Source organism: Echeneis naucrates, chromosome 20 (assembly GCF_900963305.1).
Source record: "Echeneis naucrates chromosome 20, fEcheNa1.1, whole genome shotgun sequence".
Lineage (NCBI taxonomy): Eukaryota > Metazoa > Chordata > Actinopteri > Carangiformes > Echeneidae > Echeneis > Echeneis naucrates.
Window position 1 is genome coordinate 11,109,452 of NC_042530.1, and position 22,853 is coordinate 11,132,304.

The following is a 22,853-nucleotide window of genomic DNA, read 5'->3' on the forward strand; positions in this document are numbered from 1 at the left end:
TGCAGAACAGCCCATGGAGACATAATGTTGCATAAAGTATGCACGCGGCCATACACCATGTATCAGGGACGTAATGCCAAACAATATGCCAGGAATATGGGCGTGTATATGCCTCATAAAAAGAAATCTACCAGTGGAAGAGTAATACCACTGTGGTGAAAATAACTACGAGTGAAGCTTTAGAACATTTTTTTTAAAGATAGGGCATTATTGTGGGAGAGAGCAAGATTAAAAGAAAGTTAGGGAATGTTAATGCGTTAGCGGAGCTTTTATTCAAGTTTTACGCTTTTGATCAAACTGGAGAGGTAGACAGGAAATAGATAAGCAAAGCTGACAAAAACTGACATGATTCAATATGGAGCTGAATTAAAAACACTACGATAATATGACTCCTAGATAAAAATAACCACTTATTTTTTTGCCTCTGTCATTTGTGTCTGAACTGATCTATTTTATCATTCAATACGGGAAAATGTGACAGACAAGAAAGGCTGATAAACTTAATCTGATCTGGCCCGTAGAACTTGATACAAAAAGGGGTGAGGAAATTTCTGCAAAACTCAGTAGTCAGCATGAAGGTTGTGCAGCAATAACCGCCTGGATGTGTTTCCTTTAGGCTGTGGGGGAACACATCTCTTTACAGTAGGGTTTTAGGACTGAATTTAAAATGGCCAGTCAGTAACATTTTACTGCAGATACACAGGAGGTTAGCGTACATTCCCTCAAGTGTGTCCTTGAGGGGAATGTGTGTGGCAGTAAAAGCAGTCAGTTGAGACCTGGCACAGTAGTCAAAGGGTTAGCGTTATGACCTTGGGTTATTTGCATATTGTTCGGCTTGGGTCCTCCCTGTGTGTGTATGCATGGGGAAGTGTCCCATTTCCAGGTGGGATTGGCTGAAGATGGCTGGTTTCCCCTTTAAAAAGGAAGTTCACCTGAGCTGGGGGTGGCTCCTCCTCCTTCCTACGCCCAACACTGAACCATGCTGCACTTCGCTGCACTTCTGACATGGAACTACACCTGATTTTGGCTTTACAACATATGTAGTTTCATTTAATCTAGGACAGTAGGCCTGGTAGCTGCAGGGAGGGAAGCCATTTCTGTTCATTAACTTTTTCTCTGGCTTCTTGGTTAAAGAGGAAAGCTGGTTGTTTTTATTTTTCCCTTTTTGTTTTTTCATTAGTTGATTATGTATTTTATTATGGCTGTGCCCTCCCTGACACCTTTCTACCCGCTCACTTGTTTAAAAAAATAAATAAATAAATAAATAAAAAATAAACACTTTTTGGACTGCAGCAGCTCTGATGGAGTCACTTTCATGTTTTGCCCTGGTTTCTCCTAAGCTGGGGCGTAAGAGTTAGCAAAAATGAGCATGATGGGAGAAAGCAAATGAGCAGGGCTCTGCGCTCCCTCAACAATTATGGGGGGGGAAATGCCTTAAGCAATATACTTGACCGCAATCTACCCCGATGGAGCTGCTCGGTGTCCAGTAGTAGGGGACTGTTTGTACGGTAGAGCTGTCAGGTGTGATTCGGTGTCCCAGTTCAGTGGCTGTTTTCTCTGAAGGACATGGCCCATAAACTGGGGTCCTTGATAGGACCTCAAATCTTGGCTGCCCAAGTCTGTATAGCTATATTATCCATAAACACTCACCAAAATGGTAACACCATTTGGAAAGTGCAAGAGAATGAATAATGTCCCTGATTACAATATGAGTTGCAATGCTTCATTTAAAAACAGACGATAGGTGACAAATAGCATACAAGGCTAATGGTAAATGTGCCCATATACTGAAACTTCCATCTCTCCGGAGCACCCGGTGATTAACAACATGTTCACGGTATTAACAAGAGCAGTGGCATTTATGCCTGGCCACCATTATTTATGCCCCACAGTGGCTTTTTAATTGATTAAAATGCAGTGGAACATGCACTATGTCTAATCACAATCTGACAGTGAATACCTGGTAAATATAACTATTCAGTTACGTTGTCCAACTCTACACAATAGCTACACAATGCACCATAAGAAAGGTGCTACAAAGTTAGGTAGATCTGCAAACTTCAGGTTTTTTTTCTTGGGTTTTTTTTTTGAGGCCTTGTCAGTTTGTGAGACATATTTAGGCAATAAAATTGCAGTTTTTGTACAGTCCAGTCTCTGAAATCAAAAACAGTGACTATTGTGGAGCCTGTTGAATGGCACATACACAATCAGCAAGCATTCCCTGAATACAAAATGTCAGTCAACTGATAAATACGTGGACATTTTCTGAGCTCTTTGCCTCCCCAGCTCTTTAATGGCTCTTTCCATCACATAGTAATCTTTCCATTTTCAGATCAATATGGAGGCAGGGAGAAGAAAAGGCCTATTTCCGCTCAAATAGGGATAAAGCTTAACCACACGGGGCCATCTCATGTTTTCTAATCATGTCAGCCAGACTACAGGACCAAATGAAGTGACACCAGGTGTAAAGAACAAGTCGATGTTTGAACTTGCACATACAAAAAGTGATAATGATTTCAGCTAGCTTAAGAAAAGAAGAACTTGTTAAATGGATAAAAAATAAAGCTGTATTATAAGTGTAGTGGACTTTTAAAAGCAGAGCGGGAGAGATGGTGCGTTCTGGTGAAGTAGTATCCCACACCAACAATGGAGCTTGAAAAGTGAAAGCATTGTGAAGCCTGTACGGGAACGGTACCTTTCAAACACCCACTCAACAACATCTGCTGTGTCTGCACTAGTTTTTGTGTAATAGGGACTTTGCAGCAATGCTTCGTTATAGCCAACAGGAATATCTCCCCTGGTGTTTGCCTCAAACAAAAGACCTGTAAACAAAGGGCTCTGACAGACACGTTCAATTAATCAGTGCTATTCTCACACATCACCGTGCAGTTTTCCAAGGCATGTTCGTAGCCACAAGGCACAAGCTCGCTCCAACATTACCACAGTGCATGGCTGCACCACTTTACACCTGCTAAGCCCTGGAGAGCTCCTCACAGCACATGCAGGCAGAGCAGTGGCAAAAATAAATGAGAGATGCAGCAGTGAAACTAATCTCCAGTCAATCTTACCACTCACTTTGTTAGTGGAGGGAAAGTTTGACGGAGTCATCCTGGAAAAAAAAAAAAAAAAAAATCTTATCTACTACCTAATATTGGCAGGTAAACGACACATCATTGTTCAAAGGATGAGAATTTAACAAGGCTATCAGCAAATTCCTTTCATTGGCAGTGATGTTACGGTGCCAACAGTAGGTATTCCACTTCAATATGTTATTAGCATTCAGGATGCGCATTAGCCCTTTGGCTATCGCAATATTAGCATTCAAGATTTCGCTAACAAGTTCATCAACATGCACGCAAATGCAAGCCTAAGCTAGATTTGAGGCTAAGGTACCATCAGCATGCAGATGACGGCGGGACTGAGTGAGGTGGGGATGCAGGTGGATGGAGGCTAAGTGATTAGCAGGGAGAGTTCTTACTTCACGTGCAGGATTAGTATTGGGCTCTGCCACGGTGCAAAAGGCTAATGAAACAGAGCCCAAGTGAGCGAGCAGCAATGAGCAGAGGAGGAGGAGGAGGAACACCTGGGAGGGGTCACTGTGATCCCTACAGCAGAGCTCTGATCCCACATTTATGATGTGGACCTCAGTCACGCTCACACAGTAGTAAACACGCTTCTGGGTTTTTGTTTCACGCAGCTACAGGCATATGGACACACAGTTTCCTTCGATTTTGTAAAAAGTAATCACAGATATGCATTCACATCCACACACGCATCTCTGGGGTTTGTGATAGTTTGGCAGAACAAGCAGTCTGTTTACAAGTGGATATTCCAAGGTCCCTGTGATTAAAACGGCTCCAAAGCACTCCTGACACTCCATTACCCAGCATGCTCCGGGTGAGGCAGGATTGTACATATTGATTTCATGCCTCATTAGACTTCCTGTCTAACAATGTCATCGTTCTTCCTGGTTCTACAGGATTTTGCATCTTTCAGAAAATGACCAGGTATAAATCTGGTAAAGGAGGGCGGACACATAACAAATGAACACATTAATACTGAGTCTGGGCTCCTGGGAACATCACAGGGGAAACCTTGGCAGGATGCAGACTTTTGACCCACTTCTCAGTTTTTGCATTTGCTATCGACACTGTCCACGCTCGCAGCAGAACATAATCTTTCAAAGTAGTCAGTGCAGTGGAAGTTCTTCTGCATAAATTGCCTTCGTGGCTGTGTGTCAGAGAGCACAGCATTGATTTTTTTTTTTTTTTTCCCATCTCATTGTTTGTATAAGCCAGTAATGATGCCTTAATTTATATGAAAAATAGAAAAATGTGCCATGCCGCAGCAAGGTCCTTGAATAACATTAGTATTGCATAACAGTGCCTTGTATATAGTGATTGACGTTGGCAGCCTCCTATAACATGAAAATGATGTGTCCATTGACTGCAGTTGTTACTCAGATAATACAGTAAGGGATCAATACTGAGTATATTCATTCAGTTAGGGTGTTCCCACTAGGTTTGTAGGAGTCGTTCTTAACTCCTGACAGCTGACAGCAGCACCTGCAGCTGGTCATTACAGAAGCAAAAATCATATCCAATTTTTAAATTACCGGCTCAATCTATGGCTATAGCACACCCTAATTCTTTTTCCTGAGCTTTGATGTCAAAGTTTTCACTTTCTGCCCATTTAGCAAAGAAAGTTTTTTTTGTTTTTTCCTGTCTTTCCCCCCCCTGTCAGCTTTCCAGCAGTTTTACAGTGTCTGTATTGGACCATTTATCCCTGCCACAGAGAGTATACAAACAGCATTGTACTGTGATTCCACTTTCACTGATTGACCTTCAGACGGTAATTGGCAAGTCTGGATTGGTAGTTGTCTTAGAGTGCTGGGTATTGGAAGGCTGCCACGGACGCTCGGCTCTCTCTCTCCTTTCACTCTCTCCCTCCCTCCCTCCCTCTCCTCTTTTTTACTTGAGTTTTTCATGAAATTTTTTCCTTGACGTTTTAATGTTCTTCAAATTTTCCCGTCCTCTGCAGCTTCCACCTTTGCGCTCCCATCTTCTTACTGTTTCTAAGCCACCTTCTCTCTCTCTCTCACACACACACACAGTTTCCATGTGTCAACTCCTCACTTGCGCACTTTGTGTCTCTTTTTGCTTTCTCTGTCTTTGGCTTAAGGCATGGCAGCTGCAGTAGCATGTAGCCTGCCAGCTGCCAGTTATGTTTGTGGCAGAACAGTGGGGGTTGCTGGCTGGGTGATGTTGACTAAATGGAACATTGCAGAACCACTGACAGACCCAAATTTCAGCACATGCACGCACAACTACACATACACACCAACAGTGCCAAGGAGTACAAGAGCCTTCGGGCCAGCTAATAATTCTTCCCCAGCTGGGGTGATGCAGTTGAACACCACCCTTTTCTGACCCCCGTCTACCACAGATGCTCTGAGTGAGTTAAATGGGAGAGGGATACTGCCATTGGGACATACCTCCAACTCAAGGTTTCATAGGAATCATCACTGCAGTTTCTGTAAGCTTAATTTTAAAGCCACAGGTCCTTGTCACTGGTGGGATTCATGCATTAAAACTGCACGCAGCATTTATGAATGACTTGTGTATTGAGGGCTGCCGAAACACACCATCAGACTAGATAACACATCCAGCTCCATCCTCTGCTCAGTGTAGGACCGAAAAGGCAATGTCTGCCAAAGCGCTTCAATACAGTACAGAACGCTCAGCTCACATATCAGTGTGCGCGTGTGCGTGCGTGCGTGCGTGCATGGGGTGTGTAAAAAGCATCCATGTTGCCTGCTCTTCTCTGCTTAGAGCCTCGACTGGGCAGAGCCAGGAGATTTCCTCTCTTGTTGACTTCTCTCTCCCTGAAAGACACCGTTGCTCTAAGATTACAGCGTACGTGTCCACATGACTTGCACACTTTTACGCAGGCACATGGAGGCAGCATACCCAGCCATTCTGCATGCACAGATGACCATGTGCTGTTCATATACTGCATACATATGCGCAGCTAATCCGACCGCACACAAGCACGCACACGGTGGCATACACACATAGCATGTATGGCCAATGGCTAAAGAAGCCGTTTCCACTCTGGCACAGTGAAAGAGACAAATGCTGAAGGACACTGAGGACACACAGAGCGAGAGAAGCGCCAAACCCAATTTTCAGGCTTGAAACCATTGGCAGGGGCTGCGATATCAGTTCAAAGCATAAAATGCTTTGAACCAGAGCATCCACTCTCTTTATGTTCACGCTGAAGGTGTTACTGCATAGCTAACTTCGGCCAGAGCAGGAATAAATATTGTCAGAGTGACGTCTCCCAGTGTGTTTACATGCGCCTGCCTGCCATAGATTTTGGTTTCAACAAAGCTGAACCCCCTTCAAAAGATAACAAAAAATGTGTTTCCTGAAATTCTAACATGTCATAAATGGAAACAGACAAACAGGGTTTGAAATGTTTAGTTCCCCCCCCCCCCATCCTCAGCTGTTGTATTTGATAGCCATAGGTGTGTGGGGGAATTTTTTTTTTTTTTTTTTTTTCCCCCCTTCATCGTTCTGACAGAGTTAATTTATTCCAGCTACAAAACACAGCTGTCGACACAGGCAATAGACACGGCATCAATAAAGGGGAGAGAATAGCAGAGGCAGAGATGGACGGTGAGGCAGAGGAGCAGGATATGTACACAAATGACGCGCACATACATGCACAAATTTCCGTACAGAAAAACTCATAATGTAAACACACACACACACACACACACACCCCTACAAAAAAAAAACAAAAAAAAAAAAACTCTAAAAAGTAGCTTCTGGATATGGTGACAATATTCCCCGTCAGTAACCTGAGCACTATTCAAGCTCAATGGAGAGCATATTAACAAAAGGAAAGTTTTCAGCTCACTTTAAAGGAAATGCACTCAAACCTGAGGAAAGACTAGCGGTCTGGTAGTCTAAAGGATAGAATATATCTCTCTGGGGGGAAAAAAAAAAAAAAAAAAAAAAGCCTCGCTCATTTCAAATATACAAACTGACGGCACCCAATGATTGTTGAACCCTTGAATGCTTCGGTGGTTAATGGGCACTGTCAGCTAACATGCAACGAACTCGAGCGCAATGTAGTTCAACAACAACAACAGGCAGGAAGAGCAGCTGCTTTTGTTGCGGAAGAGGAAATACACGACACAGATGACAATAAAGATGACAGTGATGGCCACAGTTACAGCTCTGAATATGACAGTAGTGAAAACGCTGCTGACAATGATACGATTACAAATGGCAAAGGAGAGCGCAGCATTGGAGATCGAAGGCAGCAGGGTTTTGCACAAATTGTTACATGATTTACTTTTTCCACAACTATAAAATTTTTATAAGTCTGTGTCTCAAAATTAATCATATTTTTTCCAACATGCCCTTGAGAAATGTGGAAAGATAAAAGATTTGTCTCTACAGATATCAAAACAAAGCTAAACTAGAATCACTGCTGGTCAGTTGTTTTTGCCACAGTGATCATGATGATCTTGCTCCTTAACCTTTGTCAACATAAATATTTGTGTCAGAAAAGGTAATTTCTTCAGCCCATTCCTGACACATTGCACCTACAGGAGCGGGAGGTCATCGTGACTTTGGCTGCCAAAATCCAATTGATCTGTGTCAATGTTTGTGGTGAAGTTGTAGAAGTACCCTTTTTACTGTAACAGACTGCACATTCATGAGAACGGCACAGGAAAACTGATGGACAACCCGAAAACACGACAACTCCTCTGGCTGTTGTCATGTAGCCATAGCAACATTTAAATGGTACTTGTTGGTATCACTGGTGAGTCTTTAATTTCTGTGTTGGAAAAGGTGCAAAATGGATCGACGCAAAGCACTCAAAATGTAACAAACAGTCGGAGCCCTATGCTGCAATAATAAGTACAGACTAATAACATCACAAGATGATTACATAACTGATGTTAAAGGAAGCTCTCATTTCATTTTCATTTTATTTAAAAGAAAGCATCCAGGCATAAAAGCTAGTCCTATGTTAAGTCAGGCATGCAGGGGGATGTAATAGAATTTTTAAACACCCTAAAGTATTCTACCAAAAGTTTTAGTTTTTTCCTGTCAAGGCAATAGCTCAAAATAATTTTTACTCTGCAGCCTTTATCTCATTTTCTTGTGTTTTTCTGTCTTTAACGGGAGCATGCTGACCCATCAAAGTAAATGGCCTTAATTTTTCAGTTATAGAGATTAGTTTGAAAACATTCAAATATCTAGATTCTAATGTGATGATGGGGAACATCCTCTTTTAAGCCAAAATTATGTTTCTCATGAAAGATAACCTGGCCATGCAGAGAGGATAAACCTTCCTTAAACTCATGACTGGAGTAAAAATCAGGGATATACAAGAAAGGGTGCAGATTATATTACTTATGGTTGAATTACTTATGTGATTGAAACCAAAACAGACGCCAGCTGAAAAAAAAAAAAAGCAGAGAAGTGATAGATTCAAGAGCAAATCAACACTAGTTAAATTGGTCTCCATGGAGCTCTCCTGAGGCAAGTCGAGACATGATGCAACGGGGTGCAAAGCGTCTTGAAAAACTCAACTGGCTCCAACTGCAGCAGCAGAGGAGTCATTAACTCAGAAAACTCGAACAGGCGAGATAGCCAGCTGACATCCATCCGAGAGAGTGTGGAGATTTTGTATGCACTATACTACTTTACACTACTACATAATACTACTTTTGCAAGTTTTCAAATCGCAATTCAACTGCATGGACAATGTGAACATCTGTGTGCCTTCCTGGTAAAGGTCCTCACTGACAGCTGCAGGAAAAAAAAAAAAAAGAACACTAGCTGGGAACCTCATGGGCTTTAGAGGGGACACATGGTGCACCTTCGGCAAGCTCAGGGCAACACGGGGAGTTAGCAGTGATAATGACTGCAGTGTACAGAGACTTGGTCATTTTAGAGTTCCAGACCTGGTGTTAAAGGGGGGCCGTGGGTCCCTGGACTGGAGTGCTGTGTACACCTCAACAAAACCAACAGGACTACAGGCTGTATACTTTTCAATGCCATGAATTTCTGTTATATTACAGCGATCTGGGCATTGTAGCACCTCTGCAGCCAATAGCAAGTCACCTCTGTAGCTGTTCTAATGGAGCCCCCTCTCATATGGCCCAAACTGTGATCCAATCCCCCCCCCCAAAAAAAAAAAATAAATAAATAAATAAATAATTTAAAAAAAAAAAAAAAAAAAACCCTAAAACAAACACCAGAAGCTTCTCCTCAAATCAGGGAATGAACAGATACTACGGAGAAAAAATGTCAGCAGTCCCTCAGCTGCACTTCAGGCACTAAATCCTTTTATGTATTCATTTTAATCGAGTGAGTTTTTACTGAAGTTTAATTACTGGTCACTCAAATTATAAAGCTTATAAATGTTACATGTGGGTCAAGTTAATGAAGTGAAACCCAAGATAATCAAGAAAACGTTCAGGTATATGATGAACTATAACCCAGCTCTGGATTTTATGGAAGAATTGATGTTTTTCTGCTGAGGAAGGAGAGAAAACATGCAGGACTAAGGAAGCTTCAACATGCTTTTACCACATCAACTATATTTAGGATGCATCCAGTTTCACAAACGGGCAACGAGAGCAACAGAAAAAAAAAAAAAAAAAAAAATTAAACTGGACTCATGAGCTTACAGTATTTCAGAGCCTTGAAACACTGTAAGCTCATGAGTCCAGTTTATAATTGTGTTCCATTCATCACACCCTTTAAAAATCCCCAGGGCTAACAGCGATGGGAAATCACTTTTTCATGATGAACATGAACGTTCCACATCACTTTTTCCTGAACACCCACACACAAAATGAAGAGCGGCCTACCTGAGGGAATCAGGTTGGCCGAGTCGGTGACATCTTTATAAATCCCTTCCTAAAACATGTTATCGCAGAGCCTTTACTGATTTTATTTGAGTTTTTACTTCATTTTATTTGTCTCTTTGTTCTCCTCCAATTCCCTTAGATTTATTTCACCTTACATCATTCATTCATTCATCTTCCAACTGCTTTATCCATTTCTGGGTTGCAGGGGGTGCTGGAGCCAATCCCAGCTCACACTAGCGAGGGTGGGACCCTGGACAGGTCACCAGCTCATCGCAGGTCCAACACACAGACAGAGACCAACAACCACTCACACTCAGACCTACGGACGATTCAGAGGCAGCAATTCACCCAAACATGATGTCTTTGGATGGTGGGAGGAAACCCACACAGGCACGGGGAGAACATGGAAACGCCACACAGAAAGGCCCCAGGCCAGGAATCAAACCTGTGACCTTATGTAGGGGTGACAATAAGACTGCTATACTGCCGTGCTGCCCCATCTTACATCACTTTATCTTAAATACTGTCATCTTTCTGCTCTGTTGTTACAGGCAGTCACTTGATTTTCCTTTTAATTTGCTGCTCTATGTGAAACAACGTGACTTGAGTGACAAAAAAGTGCCCTACAAATAATGATTATATATCATTACTATCAACATTATTGCTCAGATGCGGGGCCGACCCCGCGTATGTGCACACACACACACACACACAGAGAGGAAGTCTGTATGGCTATATTCAGAGTTAACCCTTTTCCAAACACATTAATCACACAAATCACACGTCTCTTACACAGTCACAGGTCCGTGTGTACCTGCGGTGCACAGAATCAGTGTTCTGTATACAAGATATGCAGGCATGGAGACATAACTATCACATACAGACTCCTGTGTTGTACATACCATAAGTTATTAGCTGCAGACATCAATGTATGCCTGCTGGGGAAATGGATTATTTGTGAAATAGTGTGGTGCTCTGCAAACAGACCTGCTGAAGGCAAGTCTATCACATATATTCACACGAGCTTATCGACAAGTATACACACAGAAAATAAATGTATTTTGGTGAGGTGGGGGAAGAGACCTTATTATAGGTTTGTCGAGAAATAATAACTGCTGATTGAGTAAATGCTATGAAATGAGCGATGGCAGAGAGGTGATTTCTTTGAGTCCACTTCAGTAGTTAGACAACTGTCCACTCCAGCCTCTGTCCTCGAATACTGGCCACCGGTCAGCTCAGTCTTGATCAAAAAAATAAATAAAATAAATAAATAAATAAATAAATCATACTCTATAATGAGGGGATGATTATGGATTTTGATGATACGATTTTATGGAGAGAAATGATCAAAATTTTTATGGATTTTGACGGCCCGATAATCGTCTGTCATTCATGCCTCATGTTTTTATTAGTTTTTAACAGTTAATTCAACACCCGCGCACACAAACACCAGCTGTAAACCAGCCATGCAGTGCTGTAATGTCCTTAAAATGTTGTGTACCTTTGATTGTGAGTAACTCTGTTTGGCGATCACGTAGAAAAAGCCCCCTTCTTATCCTTTAAATACTCCCACATATTGGAAACAGATCTGTTTCAGCTGCAGGTTGCTCCTCAGTAATTTACCATTAATGCTTGTCTTTCTTCTTTTTTTTAAATCTTGGCATCACTCATCCTCCATGATAACTGTGGAGCTTTAAATAGCAGTTAATAGTAAAACCGGTTAATCGTACCATCACTACTTTCTTACGTGGAGGTGATGAGCTCTAAGAGAGATGGAGCTCTTCCTCTCAGTACCATTGCATCACAACTGTCTTCAAAGGGGAAATAAGTGAGAAGAAAATGTCTTTTGTTACTTTTTGTAAACTGTAGATAAAATGTTTGGCTGAGGGGAATCGATGACAGCAATAGAGGAAATTGTACAGCAGTGGTTATTTTTTTTCCCCCCCAACTTGCTACCTTTAATCAGTGTGGCATTAGGGTTAAAACAAAAAATAAAAATCTGGTGTTCTAGCCAATCAGAGAGAGAGAGAAAAAAAAAAAAACTTCAGTCCTGTTTCTTCTGCTGCACTGCTATGTGAAGCTGATTAAGCTTATTGTAACATCCATCTGAGAACATGAATATGAAGCCAGTCTGGTTTCCTCCTGGTGACTGGACAAGAAACTAATTAAAAAATTTCCCCCACCTCAGGGGGAGGAGTTTGAAGAGCTGCGGCTCTGCAGAAGAAAATAAGATTTCAACAGCGGCTACATATGATGCATTTCCATCTGTATGTTTGCTCTCCCAACATGATGGCAGAGTTGTGTGTTTAAATCTGGTCCGGTGCATGGATCTGTTTGCCTCACAGATTCAGTAATGTGAGAGCATTGCAAGATTTTCTAGTGGAAGAAAAACTAATGAATGCCATTTGCAAAAGGTGGGGGGTGGGGCAAAATTGCCATCAGCACTTGCCCTTCACTCTGTAAGGGTGAATGGAATATTTTGTGGTTGACAGAGAGCATTGTAGTCTAGATAGGCAAAATGATAAATCTATAGTGAATTGCACTCGCCACTAAATCCAAATCAAACAGCACCGCATTGCACCAGGGAACAAGTCCTGGGCTAAACACAAAGCGCCAAAGGAAAACTGTATGAACCTGAGGTCTGTTCCAACGGGACTTGGAATGTCTTTTCAGGTCTTTCTTTGTGTTACCGTATACTTTAATACACTTAAATGCTCAATGCAACGTTTTGGTCCCGACGTGCCACTTTCAAGCACAGGCTATATTTATCAAAGCAAAAAACTGCTGTCTTGTTCCTTCTCCTTCCTTTGTTGTGTCTCCTTCTTCTTCTCAGTATCTCAATTACTTCAATTTGAGAGCTCGTCAATTCTTACTGTCCTGCACCCATCGTTCTTCCTTTTCACATTCAACTGTCCTTCAATCTTTCCTGAGTCCTTATGCTTAAATAAAAACTATCCAGCGTACCTAGTTCTGGATAGCGTACACTGTCCAGCGCTGTACTGCTCCCTATCGAGTAATGGCCTTTATTTTAATGACTTCTTGGCTAGAGCCTTCACCCCTTAATCTCCATCATTTCCATCCATTAAACTCTTGCATTCCCATGGCAGCAATCAATCTCTAGTTTCTATTTAAACACTTTAAAAGCAGAGGATCTTTTTCACCTGCATAACTGTGACAACCTCTTGACCTGCCAAAGAAAGCTGTTCAGCGGCTATGACCGGAGACAGGTGGGGGGAAAAAAAAAAACAAAAAAAACAAACACATTTCAGGTTTGACATATGAACGTAGGTGTCTTCCTACCTGCTCTTTCACAGATGCAAGAATGGAAGAGGTCGTCTCTGACTCAGATCTGTCTCCATTGGCTGCCGGCATCACAGGGGGAACCATGGCCCCCTTCTCTTGCTCCGCAGGCTGCTCTGGCACTGGCATTGCTAATATGAATACAAGAAGAAGAAGTGTTCCTGATCCAGTTTCAAAAGTTCAGTGTTGAAAAAAAAATTAAAGTCAAAATAAAATCTATGTCAATCCAGTTTTAAAAGTGACACTAAGCTGAAGACATCTACTTTAAAAAGGAGACCTTCCCCGCAGAATGGCAGGGAAGGTCTCAATTACACAGTATTACAGCCGCAACAGAGAAACTGAATTATTTGGAAACTACTCTATGGAAGATCATAATGTTCTGAACGGAACATCCAAGGTTCATCTATATTTGCGCTGATCTTTGACAAAAAAAAAAAATCTCTTCAAATGATTCAGATAAGGTGTTTCTCATTAAAAATTCAATTTGTTATCTCAATTTAAAAAGAAGTCTGGCATGGAGTCTGTAAACCGGAGGTTTCCAAACTGTGAGCCAGGGGAGGTCCGTGGGGGAAATGGAGAGAGACATGAGAGGAGGAATTGCTGCATGAGATATAAGCGAGAGTGGCATGTGGTTTTGTAAAAACAACAGGATGAGAGCCAATTAGAAGCACTTGGCCATTTGGCATCATTCCTTTTTTTAGGGCTGCATGGTATGCCCCCCCTCAAAAAAAAAAAAAAAAAAAAAATCATTGCAATGTCATTTATCAAAAAATTGCAGCTCCTGCAAACTGTGGTATTGTGTTAGGCCATATTATTTTGAATATTTTTAAATACATTTTTAAACTATGCATCCAAATTTGTTTGCAACATCAGTCAGACATTCTATTCACCTCAGCACAAGCTTGAGACATATTTTTGAATTCAGTTTGAGTAACACCTTACATGTGTATTATTTAAGCCCACAATAATCTTACAGTTAGTCTGTAAAGAACATGTATTCCATTCCAACAGTACCATGTCTCTTAGCGCCCACCAAAGCATTGGGGGAAATGTAGTTTAAAAATTGACCATGACAATTGTAAAATCCTTCTCTTTTTCACCATCCAAAGGACACAAGGACAACTCAAATTTCCCCCCTGAATCATTTTTATTTTCTTTTGGATTTGTTTGCTGTTCAGCAAATTAGGTTTTAAACCTTTGAAGACCGAGAAACAAGTTAACATTTTAATTAGACATGGTCAACCCATTAACAAAACATTTAAATTAACTACTTAAGTCTTTTAAATGGAATAAAGAAAAGTCTAATTTCATGAATTTTAGTAAGGTATTAGCATTTGACATTTTTTACTGTACATTTTCCTTTTGTAGCTTACACTTTTAATTTTTCATACTACTACTACTACTTCTTCTTTCACCTAGTGTTTCATAATGAAATAGCTTAGCATAAACTCAGTCAATGCTGCAATTGGTCCTTAATCAATTTATACAGGCATTAAACATAAACTAAACTACATTAAGCCGTATTGAAAACACCATGAAAGTAAATAAAACATTTTACCGACCATTTGCATCTTTGGATTGAATCTATCGAGTGGACCTGGAGCTTCATCTCTCTGAGGCTTAATTTTTCAAATGGCTGAGAGCCTCCATTCCTCCTCAGGTGTGCTAAATCAGTAACAGCTGGTCAGGTGACAAGCAGCTGGTTTGCAGCTGCTGGTGCACTCTGGGAAGTGTAGTTCTTTGAGGACTATTACTGACTGAACAACCACTACTAAAGTAAGAGATAGAAGAAACAGAAACAGAATTAAATAATATCACCCTATTTTTCATGTTTTACCATCAACATTTGAAATGGAGAGAGCGTTCTATGTTATGTTATGACAAATTGATAGCCATTGTTGTTAGGTAAAACTGATCTGAAATAACCAACAACTTTATTTGTATTCCTTCTACTCCATGCCAGTTGCAATGCTGGTCTGACGTGTTGCTAGAAATGCTCTGAAAACAAGCGCTGTTATAAATCAATGCTCAAACGGTCTAATGAAGTGGTGGATGCAAATTGCCAAGTTATTTTTCCCCATTTACACTCCTCTGACTAAAAAGGGTGCATGACATTTATGACATTGCATATAAGGTCAAAACCGATCTTGTAAACCTGTCGCTGGAGAATGCGGGTGCTTGTGGCACATTAATGACTGCCAAACCCTGGAGTCCATTTGCAAACAGCAATTAGTCTTCAACATCCCCACACGCACACAGAGTCACAACACTCACCTGTGTCACTGCCATTATCAGTATATCACCTCACAAATAGGGATCCTTGTAGACTTGTTCAAATGTGATGCCCCAATCATCATGATTTTAATTAATTTGCTCAGAGTACAGGAAAGTGATGCTCATCTCCACCTGACAGTTCATCTCAAAAAGATGAGTCTAATGATTCACCACAGAGAAAATCCATAATGTTTGGGCAGTCCTGCGTGGATAGATCTGTCATCCGTCTTTTTTTCATTTGAAGGTGTGGATACACCAGGAATGATAATAGATGCGTCATTTGACACATCAAAATCGAGACATCTATACTACTCTGCACCAAATCTTCTGTTGTGTCCCACGGCTGATGTGATGAAGACATGGCAGACATCACATGCTACACACAAACTTGAAACAATCATCTGTCACAATAAATTATTCATTCATACGTAACAAAGTCAATTGTGGTGTGAAATGACATTTCCATACGTGACTCAACTGCCTGTAGGTTAATTCTAGATGAGGCAGCAGTTGAAAACAGCCTAAAATATTCTGCAGGTTTAGGCTGAGCTAAGTTCCACAAACCCCTTTAGTGCTTTCCAACAGCACTAAAGGAAACACTTTTGGCTGAGGACAGGTTGGACTGGTCTGAAATGCCACTTCACACACGATCACTAGTTGAAAGTAAGATGCAGCAAATCTCTTTAAGGACTTTTTGTCTGCATCCAGGGTCCAGTGGTAATCAAGATTTCTTTAAAGGGTCAAAGCAGATGATGCACACTCTTTTATCTGCCTAGATCATTTTACCTCTGCTGCTGTGCCACAAAAAAGGTACGTTGACTGTAATTACATAAACATAAGGGAACACAACTTAATTTTACTTTACTTCTGTAGCATTAATTGGAGTTGCTTTAAATAATTAATAAAAGCCTCTGCGCCTCTTCTCTGCCTGAGCCAAGAGCCAACAGAGAGAGAGGTAAAGAGTCTGAGAAATCAAGAAATTGCTCTGTGGGTTTTAGTAAGACGTCCATAGGGACCGGATTTTGTCAATACAGCAGCCCCAACTACAGTAAAAGTCTAAATAATGAACTGATTGAGTTTAGGATTTCATCACAGCGTCTCTCAGTACAATTTGCTGCTAATCTCAACCCTTCACTTTTAATATTTGATGTAAAGTCCCAAATCCGTTCGTAGCTGGTTAAACTCATTCTATACACACAGGGGTGCATGAGCACTGCTGCAGTGTCAAATCAGCCACAGATTTTGTTAGTGTTCTTAAATTCTTAAGCCGGTTTTGGAGAGCAAATATTTATCTACAGTAATATCATTGAAGGGAGCTAATCAGACAGACATTGAGGGTAAGTGAGCCATTAGCATCAGGCAAGTAGTTCGGCTCACACAGACAGTAAACAAGTCCGCAAGGTTCCAGAGAGCTTAAAATTCAAAATCCAGTCTATCAGCCACTTAGCTAGCCAGCAGACAGACTGCAGGCCACGCAGGGTGGTGTCGGTAAATAAAAGATGCTAGTGAGACGGCCTGCATATGGTTATTTTCACTCTCACTGACAAACACCACTTCTCTGTCTGGCGTCTCCCCTCCTGAGTGAGGATGAGTCACCAGAATTTGGCTCCTGAGCAACCAGAACACCAGCAAAGGCATATTACACCATCTGGCCAACTGCCGCAATACTCTTGAATGGGACGGCCGTATGTGCAAGTGAGTGGGTAGAAGAAAGACTCACAATTGTTTTCTACAGTAAGCAACTCTGGCAATGAACTTGAACCCCGGCCTGCCACAACCAAGTGAACAAATGTTTGCGTGTGAGCTATCGATAATTTAATCTGTGATTCTGTGGCAATGGTTTTGTGCTTCGAGCCCACAAACCACCCAGCCTCACCTGCAACACAACAAAGCCAACTGTGTTTTTTTTGTTTTTTTTTAAGTCGACAAACAGGTGGATCTTTCTAGTGGCAGGAAAATTAAACATGTGACTGATGACATTAATGGCGGCTTCACTCAATTCAACTGTGCCAATAAGTCATGCCAGCACGACAGCCTACACAATACCACAGCCCTGGAATTTGATCACTGGTGTAAAATGCAGCCATTATCAGACCAGTTTTGACAGGTCACAAATCTGAAACCTCCAGGCGTGTGCTTTTTTTCCTTGCAATTCGCCAATGTTATCAGTTTGACTCTGAATGATTGTAGACAAAAATTTTACCTTTTTCATAATATTCTCCAAATATCCTGTGCTGCATTTACTGACACTGAACAGCACTTTGTGACTCTGGCTCATCGGATAACCCTTATTATCCAACTGTTTTCTCATGCAATATTCACAATGTCGAGTAAATTGAGGAATTAAGCAGAAAATAGAATGGCGACAATAGCATTCAGCAAACAAAGCAAAAGTGCATTCTTGTAGACTGGATCATCTGAATCACTTACAAAAAAAACAACCTTAAACCCAAACCCTGCACAAATGCAATTTTGGAGCCCCAAAATACAACAATACACAGCCTTTTATTTTCGGAGGAAACCAGTGATCGTGGATAGAGAAGGCACCAACCCTTTGTGATTAGTGTCCAGGCAGGTGTTGTGCTGAGAAAATTGCAAAATTGGCCCACAGTATATTGGCTCAAAGATAATCCCAGCACCAACACATTCGCCATCAAATGTCACAATAATCCATCACCCCAATATTCTTCTCAGACTGTTTTCAGCAGGCACAGTTAAGCTGCTATTGAATGGATGTGTTATGTCCTGCAGGGTAAAATGTAGCAGGAACCTCAAGTTTACAGAGGCGGCTTTTCGTAGCTCTGGGGATGCATTTAACTGTAGCACAATGTGGCTAATATGAGTTGTGTGCAGTGGTGATGGGAAACCCGATTTCTTTCGCTGACTCGAGTTTATATGAATCCCTCACCAAAGTGAATCGGTCATTTGAGTCATTTAAGTCACTGAGAAGTGCGCACGCAAGCTCCACACAGTCCCGGTCCCCACTGATTTCACAGTGTTAAAGGAGACCAACATAATGTCCTGTTTTAATCTGAGTGTCTGCGTGAGGGGATGTGTGTGTGTGCATGTTTCATGATGTGGCATGGGTGGAGGATATTGTCTTGTTTTTTTATGTGTAAAGCACTTTGTGCAACATTGTTCTTTGTTTGAAAAGTGCTGTATAAATACATTATTTTGATCGGATGATTAATTGGTTGATTGATATAGTGAATAATTTCCTTGCATTGGAGTTCTACCGGAGTGGGCAGTCGACTTTCTACTCGGGTAGGGGAGGGGCTCTCCCAGAGCTGAGTGTGTGAGTTCGACTCTAAACAGGTTACACCCGAATGAGTCATGAATCACGAGTTTGACTCCAAACAAGTTACCAGGAGAGGAGTCATGAATCACGGTGGGAGGAAACCGGAGTACCCAGAGAAAACCCACGCAAAGAGAACACGCAAACTCCGCACAGAAAGGCCCCAGGCTGGGAACCTAAGCCATGACCTTTTTGCTGTGGGGCAACATCTAACCACTACTTTTGTATAACCAATATGAACACGCTTAGAGTCAGCTCCCTCTTGTTCATGTCTCTGAAGTCGGTTGCTGTGAAACAACAGCACCGTCTTTGAGAAATGATCTTTATAGCTATAGTATAATATTATTTCACCAATCACATCCTGATGACAAAAGTAATCTCAAAGGCAACGTAATCGTTAAATGAATGACTTGGATTTGATGTTTATTAATATAAAATGTTGAGACGGACATTGAAATGACGATTAAATATTTAGAAATGTGTCATGTGTCAAATCGCTGTGAAGTTTCTTTCTGGATGAAACAAGATCGCAATCTTTCTCCATCATTAAGGCAAAGTGCTATCCCCGTACGAGATAAAAATCTGCTGAGACAATTCACAAGCTGCCTGGGATCTGCTCCCCGCTTCAATATAAAGCAGCAAGCGATGGAGGAGCAACTTTACAACACCTGGCGGTAGAAAGGAAAAGCAGTATGTTGGATTTTATGAGGCTGGAGCTGAGTCGGAAGAAGCGGCAACTACACCGCAGAGGAGCTGCAACCACACCACAGAGGGAAAGCACTTTGAACCTCTGCCAGTGAAAGTGTCTGAGGATGGCTGAGACTATTGTTGTGATCCGCAGGTCTGCTTCCTTTACGTTCAATCCGCTACACGCCTTGTGCATCAATACTGAAATACAACTGGGTTTGTCTAACTTTCCATTTTATACGCTACATAATTTTTCAAGACAATTGTTTTGCGATTGGGGTTCATTAGATCCTTAGGTTAACAATCAAAATATTAATTTAGCTCTGATCTGCTCATAAAGCAGCAAAACCTAATGGAAACACAAGAGTGCTCACACAAACACATACAGACAAAAGCAGCACACGTGTACATTGTATTTTCCTCTGAGTTTCTATTTTAAGATCTAGTAAAATGGAGACCTAAAGAATCAATCAATACCTTTCCTCTTTGGAACGGAAACTATTCAGGCAAATGTTAAAATAGCTCAAAGAATTATCGCCCAGTCTAAAATGTCCTTATATTGCTCGAATTTTTTGTTTTAGAGAATATACCAGTGACTTTATTTTTATATCACCAACATTGTGATATTCAGAAAATGCAATGAACGGGGATTCAGTCTCCACTTCCATCCCCAGGCAAAGTCCCAAGTATTGCGTGATCAGGAAGAAACTCTACTCTGCATGTTTGACTGGTTGGTTCCTCTAAGAAATATAATCAGAAGCATGCTCTTTCCCTGTCACATGAAATGGCACTGCTGAAATATTTACAGAGATTTGAAATGCAGCCTCAGTGTGATGACCATAAAATAAAAAAAAGGAAGTCGCCGTGAGGAGAGAGTTTAAATCCTCCTGAGGATCTATAGTAGCACACAGTACGTGTTTATCACTGAAAACTCATTGACATAGCTGAGTGGAAGAAACAGGTGGAAGATTTTAAATGAACTCCACTTAGCTGTTTCAGTTTTAGTGTCTTTATATTGCAAATGCTGACACCGTCACACTTTCTTGGCTTGCTGGCACACTTGAGCAAGGTAAAGCCCCTGATAGTGTTATTACTAACACGTTTGCTTTTCCCCACTTAAACATTATAGTCAGAGTAGCTGTGTGGTGTCCTGCCCTTTGACCCTGCTGTTGTCTCCCTCCTACTGTGGCTGGAGTGGGGGTGGGAGGGGGGGGGTAAGAAGGGCAGAGATAGTACAGGTAGGGGGAGGACGCTGACACACATGGACAGGGTGAGGAGATGTTTTTCCTCTTCCTCTTTTCCCAAAACACTTCCCTCATGCTTATATTACAGTTCATTTATTGTTTTAGTTTGGGCTGGAGAGTAGGTGGTCTGGTTATTTTATCTTTTTTTTTTTGCATTAGGTTTTCACTTCCTTTGTAGGTCAGGGGAGCAGTGGGAGCACCCAGCATCCTCTCATCTTTTGTTCTTTATGCCGACTGTCTCCAGTTCTTTTTGGTTTCATCTTTAGTGAGTTGTTGATCTGACCACTAGGTTCTTTAAATAAAGCCTGTGGGTAAATTGCTCTCCCTTGTGTGGTGTCTCTCCCTTAATATGTTGTTGCTTCCTTCCCACGCCCTTTTTTTTTTTCCCCCCACTTAGTTTTTCTTCCTTCTTGCTGAAACCTAAAAGGCTACCAAAACAAAACAAAACAAACAAACAAAACAAAAAATTCATCGCAATCACATCCAGTTGTTCAAGCACACATCACCCATATGTGATAAATCTCTGGAGCAGTACCACACCTCTTTCTACAGATATCCAACCCTGCGCCCGCCTTTGGTCTTCAGCGGCAGCTCCCCCCACCCAATTTTCCGTTTTCCTCTTTCATGAGATATTGTGGGGGTTTGCTGTTGCACAGGCGCTACGATGGCTTCGCGATGAAGCCTCCCTACACCGCCTCCAAAATAACAAGAATCAAAGAACATCCTCCTTCGCCATTTTCCAATAAATCATTCAAAAGAATCCCGGTGATGATGGTGGGAGCCTCGCTGGGGAAATGATGTATGGTGAACTTTGCAGTGCTGCAGTGAAATAATGAAAACAGATACAGAATACAGGTCGGTGCAAGGACCCGATATTATTTAAAAGGAAACTTCAGTGAAGTGCATTGTCAAGGTAGACTCAGGTTGTCGCTATAAGTTGAAATGGCTGATGACACAAAAAATGTGTGATATTGCTAACCTTACATACAATAACACACACACAATGACATTTAAATCTAATTGTGTGAAAGATGTTACATAAATCTGAACCTTCATATAATAATAATAATAATAATAGTATCTGTTTTACACTCTAAAGGGATTGAAAAGGGTTTTTAAAATTGTATCACACAATTTTGGGACATCAAAAATGGTGCCAGTGAACTTATTTGGCTCCATAAAAATACGATGTAGATAATGATTTTAATAATAAACACTCTTTTATTTCTGTTTTTGTCTGTTTGCATTTGATAGAAGCACTCCCTGATTCATAAACATGGCCTGTGGACGGACAGCGTGCGATGAATTTTGTATTAAAGTGTCTGTTGTTAGAAATGTACCAATTCTATTAGAGAGAGAGGGGGGAAGAATAAAGAGAATAAGATGGCTGCAGGGTGACAGTTTTTGGGAGTTTTGATTGTTTCTACTTAATGTAAAATACTCCAAAGTATAAATGTTCTTTATCTTGCCATAAAAAAGTCGTACTACAGTCCTCTGGATACAGTCAGTATTCAGTCACTGCTTCCTTTGACATGGTTTAATTGGCTTAAGAGGCACTAAAGCACTGTATACATTTCAAAGACCAATGTTTCTAAAATGGCTCAGCATGACAGAGCTATTCCTGCATGTTAGACAAAGTTTTTGCTAACTCAAAAGCAGTCTGAAAATGATCTCTTGAACCCACAATGATTTAAGGTAAGACACGCACATTTTAACACACACTGTTAATGACGTACTCCACTGGGCTTAAGTGTAGTGTGTTTCTTGCTGTGATGAAGGTCAGCTTTATTAAAGCTGATGTATGCTATCCTTTTCATTTAATTTGAATTTCAAATACAGTTATCGAATCTTCATAGTTCCATATAATTTATATATATATATATATATATATATTTTATGTTTTTCATTTTCCATACAAAAAAACGAGGAACCTCTATATCAGACTGAGAATAACAGACTAAAAGAATTTGACTTGGGGATTTTTAACATCTTGTGGGTATCAGATAACAATTGTTACCTTATGTATCACTGGCTGTGAGCACTTGAATAGCATGTGAATAGAAATCAGCCTGAGCATACTGCTAACAATGCTAATGTCATCAAAATGAGGCAAACCTGGGGATATTAAGAAAGATGAATTAGAATTCCCACA

The 22,853-nt window shown here is 41.0% G+C and overlaps 1 protein-coding gene across 1 annotated transcript in view; it reads right to left on the bottom strand.

Annotated features, from left to right (window-relative positions):
* ctnnd2a (catenin (cadherin-associated protein), delta 2a) overlaps window positions 1-22,853 on the bottom strand; it is a 228,178-nt gene that overhangs the window by 180,850 nt on the left and 24,475 nt on the right. Inside the window, exon 2 of the mRNA XM_029528938.1 lies at window positions 13,202-13,332. Within this exon, the coding sequence (XP_029384798.1) occupies window positions 13,202-13,330 (129 nt within the window). The 5' untranslated portion in view covers window positions 13,331-13,332. The remainder of the gene's footprint in view (window positions 1-13,201; window positions 13,333-22,853) is intronic.